We start from the raw sequence: 12,500 nt of genomic DNA, 5'->3' as shown, positions 1-12,500 counted from the left end.
TGAACACCACGCTGCAGCTACAGACATGAGCACAATTGGAACATTACACCATTGCAAATCACCGTACGTCAAAACAAAAATCTCGATCAATATGTTTTGGTGACTTGAATTACGTTTATTTGATTTGGAAACCTGCTCGGAGACGAGGAGTAATCGAGCGGGCCAGAAGCGTAGAATACAAGTGACTGTCAATACGGTCGGGGTTCAAATAAAAAATTGCCTGATGCAGTGGAAACATTTTTTTTTTTTTTAATACACGTTATTCCATATCTGTTCTGATACAAATGTAATCACTTTGCGGTTGTTACAATCTTTGTGAGCAAGTGTTTGTAGCAAATGCCAATCGCGCGTTAAGTTGTAAATGAACGCTGGAATGTTCACTTTCTGTACCAGACATTAGAATTGTCAGAACAAGACAGCAAAACGCGTCGTAATGCTATGTCAGCTCATTGGTGAAAATATCTAAAAGGTATTCTAGCCAAATTCCTGAAGAGAAGCGACTCTTTTTTTGGTAATTAAAGGGAAGATACAACATTTGCATACATAAAAAAACCAAAATGATCAAATTATCACGAAATACCTTACTGGATTGTTAGGGAATGACAGTCTAAAGCATCCTGTAAAATCGTGGCTCCTGGTGTGCTGACATTTCCAAGAAAAATTGTATTTTTCCAGCGCTGGTCGGCCGACCAGCGTTGGAGAAAACTGGCTCATTTTCAAAAACTGCTCCTAAGTTTTCATATTTAGTTATTACGCATTTTCTTTGCAATTGATTACACACATGTGAAGAGGTACAAGCCTGCCAGACTGATTCTCTGACCTTACAATTCTCCAAAGTCTACAAATTGCTCCGTTTCATCTTAAGTGGGGTAAGGAAATCCGGACTGCAAGAACATGATTGGTTTTCTTGGTGTTTCCAGCATCCACGAGTTCAAAACGTGAAACTAATCAGTTTAACAATATTTCCTTTAACATTCTAATCCTCTAAATCTATTTAATTCTGAAAATTGCAGCAAAAGCAAATGTTGTACATTCCCTTTAAAACGGAGCAATGCTTTTCTAGAAAAAAAAAAGGTATTGGAGACATGCCAAGGATCGAAAAAATATCAGTGGAGGTGGGTTCGGGGGGGGGGGGGGGGTTGCACTGGGAACCCCCCCCCCCCCCCAGCCCACAGAGTATAAGAATGTAGAAACATAAACGCTGTGAAACTGTGCATGATTAATTGGAGAGGACGAGTGTGACATAATAGCCTTTTCTTTTGAGATAGACGTTGCTATGGTGACGTGATCGAAGATGCAAGTTGCTCAATACAACAAGATAACCACAGCTGCAGCTACAGGTTTGGTCACAATTGGAAATATACATCATGTTTATTACCCGTGCGTACAAACAATTGTCGCAATTCATAGGTCTTGTGACTTGAATCAAATTTACCTGTTTGGAAGTAATCGAGCAAGCCAGAAGCTTGGAATACCAGTGACTGTCAGTGCGGTAGGGGCTGATATCAAAACTGCATTGTACGGTGGAAACAGTTGTCTGTGTAAATAGACCTACACGATCTGCTTTGTTGAAATTTTATCACTTTGCCTTATCGGAAACAATGGAGGAGGTGCGGGCTTTGAGTCACTCAAGTAGACAGGTACTTGTCACCGGTCTGTGGTTTTATACTTTATTTTCAATCTTGCCCGCATCCCAAGGAACCGCTTGTGGTCATGCACTCTCACAGGAATTCAATGCTGCTGAAAATCGAACACTGAGAAATGCCACAATTTGGTCGGGTAGAGTTGGTACTCTTGTCGGCTGTGTGAGTCGGTGCCACTCTTGGCAGATTTGCAAATCAATCAATTACTTCAAGAGAGATCGCAAGTGTGAATTGAACAATGAAACCAAAGTCTCTGCCCCAAATAACTTGGTCGTAGACTACGCGGGCGTGTACTTCGATGGTTTGTACAGCGATTGCTGGAGTTTACTGAAGGCAGGTTACAGTGTGACCGGTATGTATACGATATTCCCCGCGGGATTTGCAGATGGTCTGAAGGTGTACTGCGACATGGAGACCGACGGTGGAGGCTGGCTTGTCATTCAGAGGCGTCAGGATGGCAGTGTCGACTTCTACCGCGGCTGGGCTGACTACCGCGTGGGCTTTGGTGAGTTGGCTGGTGAGTTTTGGCTCGGCAACGACAACTTGCGCACCTTGAGTAATTCTACTGGATCTTGGGATCTTCGAATCGATTTAGAGGACTGGGATGGCAACACAACCTGGGCCGAGTACGGAGGTTTTCAAATCTCTGGACAGGATTTTCTTCTGAGTTTTGGTTCGTTCAATGCGGACAGTACGGCTGGAGACTCTCTGACTTACCATAATCACTGGCCATTTTCAACAAAGGACGCAGACAATGACCGTTCACATATGAACTGCGCAGAGAGGATGGCCGGAGCTTGGTGGTACAAGGCGTGTTATCATTCTAATTTGAACAGTGTGTATTTTCATTCGTCCCGTGAACAACCCGGAGACTACCGAGGTATTATTTGGGTTGCATGGAGGGGTCTTTTTTACTCCTTACAAAAATGTAGTATGAAGATTCGACTGGCAATGTAAGTCAATTACTGAAAGGAATCAGACCACTTATGTTTTATTTAAATTGAGTAACCAATAAAAAAATAAAAATACCCGTTAACTCTAAAAGGGCAGGATTATTTTGACCATCTCTCAGCCGGGGGGAGGGGGGGGGGTATCCCCCCCGGAGATCTCTGCCATCGAGTGACGAACAAATATGAAACTCGGTACATGCAGAGAATTACCATAAACATTATACCCAAGCAATTTCATGACTATAGGTCACAGGTTTTGGAATTATGGCTAATTAATTATTCATATGCACGAGTGGTATTTCTGCTTTGTGTACACTACGTATATTATGGGAAAGTCAGTTTTCACGGCGCGTATTTTTTTTTTCACTGCGCGGCAACCCGTGGTCCGAATTTTATGTTTTTGGTATCAAAAGATGTGCAAGACTCGAGGCTAAAAAGTCAAAACAGCTCGGATTGCGATTATTATTTTTTTTTTATTCCGCCTTCGGCCCTTTTTGGGTTAATGTAAACTAAAAACATTAATCGTGTCGTTCTGTGTAAAAAAAAACAACAACACAACGTCAACTTTTGAAAATGCCTTTATTGGCACTCCTACATACACTTAGATGTAAACGTTATTCAAAAAAATTAACTTAACTCAATTTGGTCAATTGGGTCAGTATTTGAGAAAGCTTCTTTGCCCACGCGATAGTTCAGTCTGAACATTATTCTTCGTCGTTTTCACGAAGGGACGGGCATGTCAAAAATAACATTTTTTTCCCGTTTCGATTTGTTTTTACTCGTTAAATTAAAACATCGTTCTTGACCATTTTTGACATGCTTCTGTGAGCAAAACGTAAGTAATTTCTAAATTACATTAATGATGCAAGGGGAAGGCATCTCGATAATTGCATTTGCGTTTTCACGAAGAGACGCCATCGTGCCTGTCGACTGAGATTTTCGTTTTCACGAAGGAACGGGCATCTTTGTTACATTCTGAGCTGTGCGTGCGCAAACACTCGCCCGCTTTCATATGGAAAAACACATTTAACAGAAAAGGCATGTATTCTTATCCAATCTGACTTGAACATATTTTATTACATGGAGACTTGTAGATGCAGTTTTACAAAAACAAACCTAATAATTTTCTTAAATAACATCAGTGCTTTTTAGACAAGTATAATCATGGTCGTGCTATTTACATCGAAGGATCCAATTTATTTTGAAACTATAAACAAATCGATCTCAAATCATCTCCAATCTCTTACCTTATTGAAGCGTAACATACATTGAATAGAAATAATTTGTACTATATAACCGTGACTTGATTAAACCACATGAACATGCTTTGTGAATTAAAAAAAAAATAGTATGATTGTTTTAGAATCTTAAAGAAGCCAAAACCTGTTTTCGATTGAAAACAGCTAAACAAAATAGTAACGAAACAGCTCGACAACCGAGCTAACGGGATCGGTTGGCCGGCTCGAATCAGATGTACATAGCAGCGGGTACCGCATCAACTATTCATGAGATGGAATTTTTGCGTCGGGGTGATGTAAATCAAATTAGGTTTTTGCCCTTCACCTGTGCCACTCTTGGTCAATTCCAATAGTAATATTTGCCAGAACAACTGCAGATGCAACCTCTTTCCTAAGGCTTATTTCGTTTTCAACCTCGTTTCCAATAGTAAGCCTTGGGATGGGAATTTGCTTCCTGTATCCTGATTCGATAGCGCACTTAGCAAAGTGATTGATTAATAACAAGTACTTGGTTTTGTTATTTCTAACGTGCATTACATATTTTCACGTTTAACGCTATTACTACGTGTTTTCGTTACTCACAGCGCGACGAATTGATTCTGTGTTTACCCCAGACACCACATACAAAAACAAACGCTGACGTGAAGCGCTTAGCACGGGCAGGCATGAGACTATATTCATTTGCATACGTATCAAAACAAATAATATGCATTATTATTAATCCTGGAAAAAAAACAGCGAGACTATCGAGGTCTTTATTCATGGAGGTGCCTATTGTACTCCCTGGAAAAAAATGAGGATGAAGATTAGATTGTATATAATTACTGAAACGATTTGAACCACTCCGTCTGAAAAGAAATTGACTTCTCCGTTATCGTGAAATTAAAACGACGGATTGTATTCTTACAAAAAGTTACTAACAACACAAAATCGGTCAAATACGTTATGTTTTAAATGTTGTTTAAGACGAGTCATGCGACAGCTTGCGCACCTTAAGTAATTCTGATGGATCTTGGGATCTAAGAGTCCATCTGGAGGAATGTGGTGGCAACACAGCCTGGGCCGAGTGAGGAGAATTTCAAATTTCAGGACAGAATTACAGTTTGGTATATCACTCTTACAATGAGAAAAGTACTGCCGGTGACTCTCTGTTCTTACACAACGGTCAATTTGTTTTCAACAAAGGATAAAGATAACGAGAAGCTAAATTAGTTCGATTGCACAGAGGATGAGAGAGGTGGTTGGTGGTACAATATTTGTTCCCGTGCAAACCTTAACGGCTTCTTTTTTGATTCATCCTGGGAAGTATGAGAGCCATTACACGGACTTCGTATGAATATGGAACTTACTCCCTAAAAAGTGCAGTACGAAGATTCGTTTGGCTTTAGTTATAATTTATTTTCAGGAAGTATTCAGAATACTAAATTGTGTATACGGAAACAATCTTTTTAGCTCTCAAAATTTCTTTGACGCGCTGTTTTTTTTCTCTTTCTCCGGAAGTTCAAAATGCAATGCAATATGCGTGTTGCCTGAAACCACTCATTTTTTTTCCTTTTAGAACTGTTGCCTATATACCATGACGTTTCAATTTACACAGTGCCGTAATTTCTGATATTTAGAAAAACATGATGCGAAAATGTACATTTTTTTTTTTATTAAATAAGGGAATAAATGTGTGCTTGGGAGGTGTTAAACATTATGTTTAAGACTGGTTGGAGCTAGAATGCTGACAATTACCCAAGGCGAAGCCGAGGGTAATTATACATAAATGCCTTTTCGGACAAAAAAATCATTTGTTTTTACTGTCCAAAAGTCAAAACAAGTCAAAATTTGAAATGTCCAACGATTCGGTTCAACCATTTTACTTTCTGCTTTTCAAAACACCCCTCTAGCTATAATGGGGTGTCCAGCTCGTGAGTTAGACGTAAATAACTCCTTTTAATTGTATGGAGAACTGCGCGTCATCGCGCGTACTGCGCGATTGACGCGCAGATGCAGCTGTGGTGAGTGCGTTGAGAATTTTGGACTATGAAATACTGACTCACTGGTAGTATTGCGAATGCCTACATGAGGATTGTGAACATTCAACCAATAAAACGGTAAAAGTCATTGAATTTCATTGGAGTCCAAATTTCATGTGACACTGGAAAAGTGTTTAAGATCAGCCAGCCATGTCTATAGTATCCGTTTAAGACCGGATTCGTGACGGGCTCTCGACCAATGGGAATGGGTAAACTGTCTTAGGTATTTATAAATGTTTGTTTAAGCGATAGAAGAAAACTGTATTTTGGACTAATTTTGAAAGTTATTTTCTTGGTTTCATTTGACAGGTGAAATAACTTTGTTTTGACGATGTTGTATTATTGATTATTTAACTTACGTATTTGTTAAAGTTGTTTAAGAACCTTAAAAATGACTTTTGAAAACGCACAATTTGTATCGCTGTGTAATTTGTAGTTAGATGTCCATTATTTGCCTAAGTACTGTCACACGTAAACTTTGATTGACATATTGCTGTAATTGTTCATGTTTTGAAATACATTTGGTAAAAATGTACACTCTACGTGAAGCTTGTTTTAGCGGTACATTATATAGCCATTTAATAATTGTTGTTATGTATTACTCTTCTTGAATGAGTATGGTGTGAAATTGACGTTGACAATAGCTATCGTTTTGAAGTTGTGTTTGAGTCGATCTATTTTGAACCACACCACTTTGGTCATCCTGCTTTCAAAACTGATCTTCAAAATGATGTAAAGTGGTTGTTGTTTTTTTGGATAGTGTTGTAACTGATTGTGTCGAAACACATTCCATTTCTTTCTGAATTTGTTTAGTGGTAAATAACTTTTGAAAAGGGTGGTTTGCGGTAACACCATTAATAAAGAATCTCTTTTGAGAAGATGCGCAAGTCTGAAAAGAACGGGCTGGCTTTTCAGAGCACATCTTCTCAAAATTTTAACAGTGTATGATGTATTCATATTACCTCGTCTGTGGTAGTAGTGTGTAATTTATATTTAAAGGAAAATGTTCAGATAAAAAACGAAACAATGGAATTTGTATTTACATTAGGAAATTTTAATAAGGCACTGTTTAGTCTCGAAACCACTAAAGAATATGTAATCACTTATATTCGTGATTCAAAACATTGCGTGTGGTAATAAATGTCACATTTTATGTTGATCTCCTGCAAAAATTATACCAACAAAGCTTGACTGTGGTCAGATGATATGGAAATAATAATTAAAGGCGTATAGCGCAGTTACTTAACTCAACTTGATTTCAAATTTGCAGATATATTGAACATTATTACTGAATCATTTTCGGCCACCAAATCGTGTTTTAAAAGCATATACTCGTTCACCAAATTCTTTACCGTTTTAGGGATGGGCATGGGGATTTGAAATTTTTTTTTCTCGAGATATTCACGAGAGAAGATTCCCCTATTTTCAAGCTGCGAAAGAACTACTACTTTGGACCATTTTTATGCAGTAAGGAATTCTTCAATTGATTCTATGAGAGATAATGTTTACGTCAACTCGATGAGACCTTTGATGTTATACAGAAACAGTTTGTAGACAGTGATCCTAACACAAATACTGTGAACCTGCCTCTGCCAGTGCAGGGTAACTTCCCCAATCAATGACACTATTGGAATATTAAACATATTACATTAATCGAAACAAATAACACAATCAATGAAAAAAAAACGATTAAGAAAATAACACATCTAGCTCTGAACACATCCATTTAATTTGGATTGGACAAAAATACGGTACATTATGGAAAGTGGGTAAAGTTAGGCTCTTATTCCACAATCTCTGAAGACGTGTCTTATGCAAAATAAAACCTTGCTTTCAATATATTTTTGTAAACTTGTTTTAGCACTATCGATCGAGCTGAATTTACTCTTAGTAACTTGGTGTTGTACTTACAATGTACTTTACTCTGACGAAGTCACGCACTTTTTAACAATCGGATTTTAGTTCTAAACGACACATATATCAGAAGTTTTAACTTATCAACTATATTCTCTTTTTGAATTCCTCCTCACTGATATTGAAAAAGGGGGAAGCTCTGTAAACAACCTCACAAGATGACGAGTTTCTTTTCAACTACTGTTTTGGTCCAAACAAATATTGTGGGAGCAGAATTGAAAGATGTTTTCCTGAGATATAAGAGTTCACAAAGCTATTCTGCTGTAGGGTTTAACATACTAATCGATTTTATCTAGCTAATAAATAACCTGCGAACCTAAAACCTGATCATTTATAATTGCACAAAACTGAAATGAAGAATGTTTGGCATCCCGACGAAAAACAATGACAAAAAGCTAGCATAAATATAACATGAACAAAGTATCATAGCCGGCACTTATTACGTGCAATATGTTTCTGGCTATGTCAATAGAGGGCGCTGTCTTTCTTTTGTTTCCTATGGGAACAAATTAGTTCAGCAAACACTTGTGACACGTTATCAGCTATACGTTTTAAATACATCAACGTGAACTGTGTATTGACATTTGTTAGTGCTAAGTCACTCATGCTAGAATATCAGAATCCAATTGTCCAGCACTGTTAGTGGGCGTGGCTTTAGTCATCTACTGAGCAATATTGTGTTTTTATTGGTTAATGCAACCTCTGTACTTTAGCAATGATGTGCATTTATTGTAAGCAAATGTATGGGGATCCTGTTGGCCTATAATGATGAGAGAATAAACCTCACTTCTTCGCTTAGGTGGGACCAAGTCAAAGAAGTATCCTGTCTGCTTTTTTGTCTAACTGTTGCTAATAAGAGGTGTAGTCTCCACCGATCAGCGACCGGTGAGCCACCCATAGCCACCCAAAGCCGCCTTTCAACCACCCAAAGCCACAGGTATTCTTCCCATTCCACATGTCAATCCCCAGGGCTATCCTGCCAATCCACTCAATCACACCTAGGTGCGCTGCTCCAGTTCCTTTTCCCAAGTGGTATCCGCTCCGTTCACCAGTACCCCCTCACCGGCAGAGAAAGTACAGTTGGGGTTGACCGACCGACGCCATCTTGCCTGACTGCAATTTTGCCGCGACGCGCGGCCGTACCACTGCATGTACATAGTACATATCCCCTGGTGTTCGTGCGTCACACACAAGGAACGGTGCGCGTGAACCAGTTAAATGTCCCGCCCATAGGACGTCGTTGCTAGGTAAAAGGGCGCCCTCTTCTTAGCGCACAGAACCCATAGAATTTGGAGTACTGGACGTCACTTGGTGCTGTGGCCTACAACCGCAGGTGCTTAAACTCCATCGGGACCTGGCCAGGCAGGCAGCTAGGGAAACTACTTGGTGACGCACGTTACACAATGCTCTTTAATCTCCGTGGGATACATTTTTCCATGAACATGGTTATTATTATTAAGCAATAAATTAGGAATCCTTCTATACAGGTGTCGTTGAGAGCTAAAGGGGTTACACGGGGTCTAACATCCGATGGATCTATTACCAAATTGCTCACAGCCTGCATTGTCCTGAAATTTACCAGATCATTGACCTCTCGATCCTGACCTTTCTCATTTAATATATTTTGTATTGACTATTTCTTTTTTATATTTTTTTTAATGATTGATTGATTGATTTTTTTTCTTGGGGGAGGGGGGGGGGGGGGCTGGGAGGGGGATGTTCCTGTTCCTCTATGTAGCGTTATAACTTGAGCGGCTGACAGCCCTGTAATAGGCGACTTCAATACTAAAAAAAAGTTAATCAAAGCATCAATTTTCCTGTGAACCCGCCTCGTCGTCCCTTTATTACCCGAAATGATTAATGGTGAAAGTGACCAAATATATTTACACAATTCATCAAATAAAGCGGTCCGGTAGTTCACTAAGTGACAGCCAGATAGAAAAATAATAACTATCTTTGGAGCACTAATTAATTCCTCATTATAGCTTCAATCAACCTTAACATATTTTATTCTTTATTCGAATTTTAAATTGGCACTGAAGCCGAGGGCTCCAGTGCACTTTTGGTTCAGAGGATACGTTAAGGAGAATTTAAGAATTCACGAGGCGCTAAGCGCCCAGTGAATTCTTAAATTCACACTTGCGAGTGTATTCTTCGACTTATACCATTGCGTCAACAGAAGAATTGAAAAGAATGTTGCAACCTGACGCCACGTTTTCCTTCATGTATCATCTCAATGAAGGTCGTTCGTTGCAAAAATGATGATAAGACATGAATCTGGGACTGAGAAATGTTTCCAATTTTGTTAGGAAATACTTGAAATGACTCTCCATAGATTTTGTACACAAGCGCGGAAGTGGCGTCAGGTTGCAACATTTTTTTCCTGGCGTGTTTAGCATGTGTATGCCACAAGTACACACATACAACCAAGTCATTTTGTGTGTAGGCTCCTTACGTCAAAATGGATAGTTCAGACGACGATTTCTTTCTGACTAAGAGTAGATTTTGCAGTGACGGCGGAGAATCTGACAGTGAAGATGCATTGGTAATTTTTGGAAAGCAAATTTTCACGCAGACGGTCCTATTCATGCTCATTATGGAGAACAATTGTCTGACGTGCTCAAAGTGTGGATTCGTAACTCCGAATCCACACTTTACTAAAGATTCGTAGTTCCGAATCCACACTTTGTGACCAGTGTAAGAGAATAAAACAATAGTCATTTACACTCTCACAATGGCACCATCCAAACGTCATCTATGTCGTGTGACCAGGCATGGTCACGTGACGAGTCACGTGAGGACCTCAACAACGCCAGTTGATAAAGACACAGTAATGGTGTTGCAAACTTCTGATATGGGCTCTGTAACTTAAGTCCCCAAAAGGTATATTTTATTTACTTAATTTGATAATGGGACTGGAAACGAATTTTCAAGCTCGGTTAACTATGTTATTTCTGTGCCTAGAAAACCAGCCGTGAATAGCTGTCTTAAGAGCTTGCCCGAATGTCTTGTATTTTAACTGGTATGTGATGGGGTTGACATAGCAGGCAAACGCACAAAGTGACCTAACGTACTTGGTCCTCGTAGCACAACAGAAAATAAGTTGACCATCTTCCAGTGTGCGCGAGCAGAGCAGAAAACGTACTCATACCGGTCCATGAGAGCTCCTAAGACGATTGTAAGCATGATGACTAGACGCTGTCTGGCATTCACATGATAGGCTTCCGCCTGTCCATGTTGCAGGTTGAGGGTTTTGGGTTGTCGATTAAGAGTGACTTGTATTTTGTAGCAGGCTAGACTCATCAGTGTTAAGGGCAAAACGTAGGCCATGACACAATTAAATTAATGCAAACGTGTTGCAAAAAGTGTAATTTATGATATTGTGACCGATGAGGGTATTTATTGTGGCTCTGAAGGTACATCGCAAATCGTGAATATGGACGTAAATTAATACGGCTCGCTCTTAAGTCGGGAATATTGACGGCAATATTCGAGTAAAAAAAAAAGAAAGCTTGCTTTCCGGTTGCAAAATTGTGTACGCGATTTGTTTTTCCAACAAGCTCGGTGTTGCGGACGGTTTTGTGAGCGGCTGTATTGAAATCTCAACTCAAGACGAGGCCCGGCTTTAGAGACATATTTTTTTTGGCACTCATACGTTCTTTTATAAAACGAAGGTATGCTGTCTTGCAATTTGGACAAAGATAATTATTATGTCACTGACAAACCTTCACGTATTTTCTTTTTGAATAAGTGTAATTTATTTGGAAGCAGACGATGTATAAAGTTGACTGAAAGATATAATAAAGAATTGATGAGTGTTGCAAAAGATGGCAATAAACTAAATGTCTGGTTGTCACGCAGAGAGCTGCCGCACCACCTGCGTTGATAAATTGAGTAAAGAGATGTTGCATCCCAGTATGTAATTCTCCCCATCTAACATGTGGGGTAAGTTAGGGAAGACGAGGCGGCTTCACGAAGAACGCAGAAACGCAAAGACCTACGTCAACGGGATGTAAACAAGTTATTAAAGTTTCATAAACTTTTTAAGTTATTACGAAGAAGTTTTATGATGCGTTAGAAAACTTGATTGACAGTAATAAGCGAAGGGAATCAACGGTTAAGTACTCTGTAACAATAAAGAAGGTAGGCTATTGTAGCTCAGTGAGTGACAATCAGAGTTTTAGATAATAATTGTCTTGACTAATCGTCTACTGACAGTTTCCCTTAAAAAACCTTTTAGTTAATCTTCCCACATCAAATAAAAGAGGTTGATAACGGGTAGGGTGCCACACGAAGCATCAGTTGCCCACGGTGAGCTAACAAAGACAGATTCGCATTGCAGCACTGTAGTAAATGTTGGCGACTATCTTCGTACAATATATTAGTATTAGGTGTTTCCTGATGTGTGAACTGGCATACTATCATTGACATGTCGTGAAAATACATGTTTAGTACAGGTGTAAGTCGCCATTAGTGTATCTAAAACCGTGGTTTTCGTACACACTAAGTAGAAGAATCACCGTCCCTCGAGGTGAAATGACTCACATTTTAGGGACAAACAGTCACTGATTTGTGTTACACTCCATCGCAGCAACATTAACTCTCTCCACTTTACAAGGCTTACAAAGGAATGCTTCTTGTGTGACAGTTGAAGCCATTATTAGAGCATCCTAATAAAACTACTCACTGTACACACCAATTGTATATAGATTAGCATCAACACAAATATTAAAC

The 12,500-nt window shown here is 39.3% G+C and overlaps 1 protein-coding gene across 1 annotated transcript; it reads left to right on the top strand.

Moving 5' to 3' along the window:
* The first annotated feature begins 1,294 nt into the window (after positions 1 to 1,294).
* On the top strand, positions 1,295 to 4,901 carry LOC119725072 (ficolin-3-like). The gene is made up of 3 exons (XM_038196434.1): positions 1,295 to 1,340; positions 1,921 to 2,334; positions 4,798 to 4,901. The coding sequence occupies exons 1-3, from the start codon at positions 1,295 to 1,297 to the stop codon at positions 4,899 to 4,901; spliced, it is 564 nt and encodes a 187-aa protein (XP_038052362.1).
* The last annotated feature ends 7,599 nt before the right edge of the window (positions 4,902 to 12,500 follow it).

This window comes from Patiria miniata, unplaced genomic scaffold (genome assembly GCF_015706575.1).
Source record: "Patiria miniata isolate m_02_andy unplaced genomic scaffold, ASM1570657v1 HiC_scaffold_18, whole genome shotgun sequence".
In the NCBI taxonomy this organism is placed as follows: Eukaryota; Metazoa; Echinodermata; class Asteroidea; order Valvatida; family Asterinidae; genus Patiria; species Patiria miniata.
The sequence above is the reverse complement of the archived record's forward strand: the minus strand, read 5'-3'. Positions and strand labels throughout refer to the sequence as shown.

Coding starts and splice junctions, on each gene's coding strand:
- LOC119725072 (XM_038196434.1), top strand. CDS start 1,295: ATGCAAGTTGCTCAATACAACAAGATAACCACAGCTGCAGCTACAG. Junction 1,341..1,920: donor AACCACAGCTGCAGCTACAG/GTTTGGTCACAA, acceptor ACTTGGTCGTAG/ACTACGCGGGCGTGTACTTC. Junction 2,335..4,797: donor TGGTTCGTTCAATGCGGACA/GTACGGCTGGAG, acceptor ATGTTGTTTAAG/ACGAGTCATGCGACAGCTTG.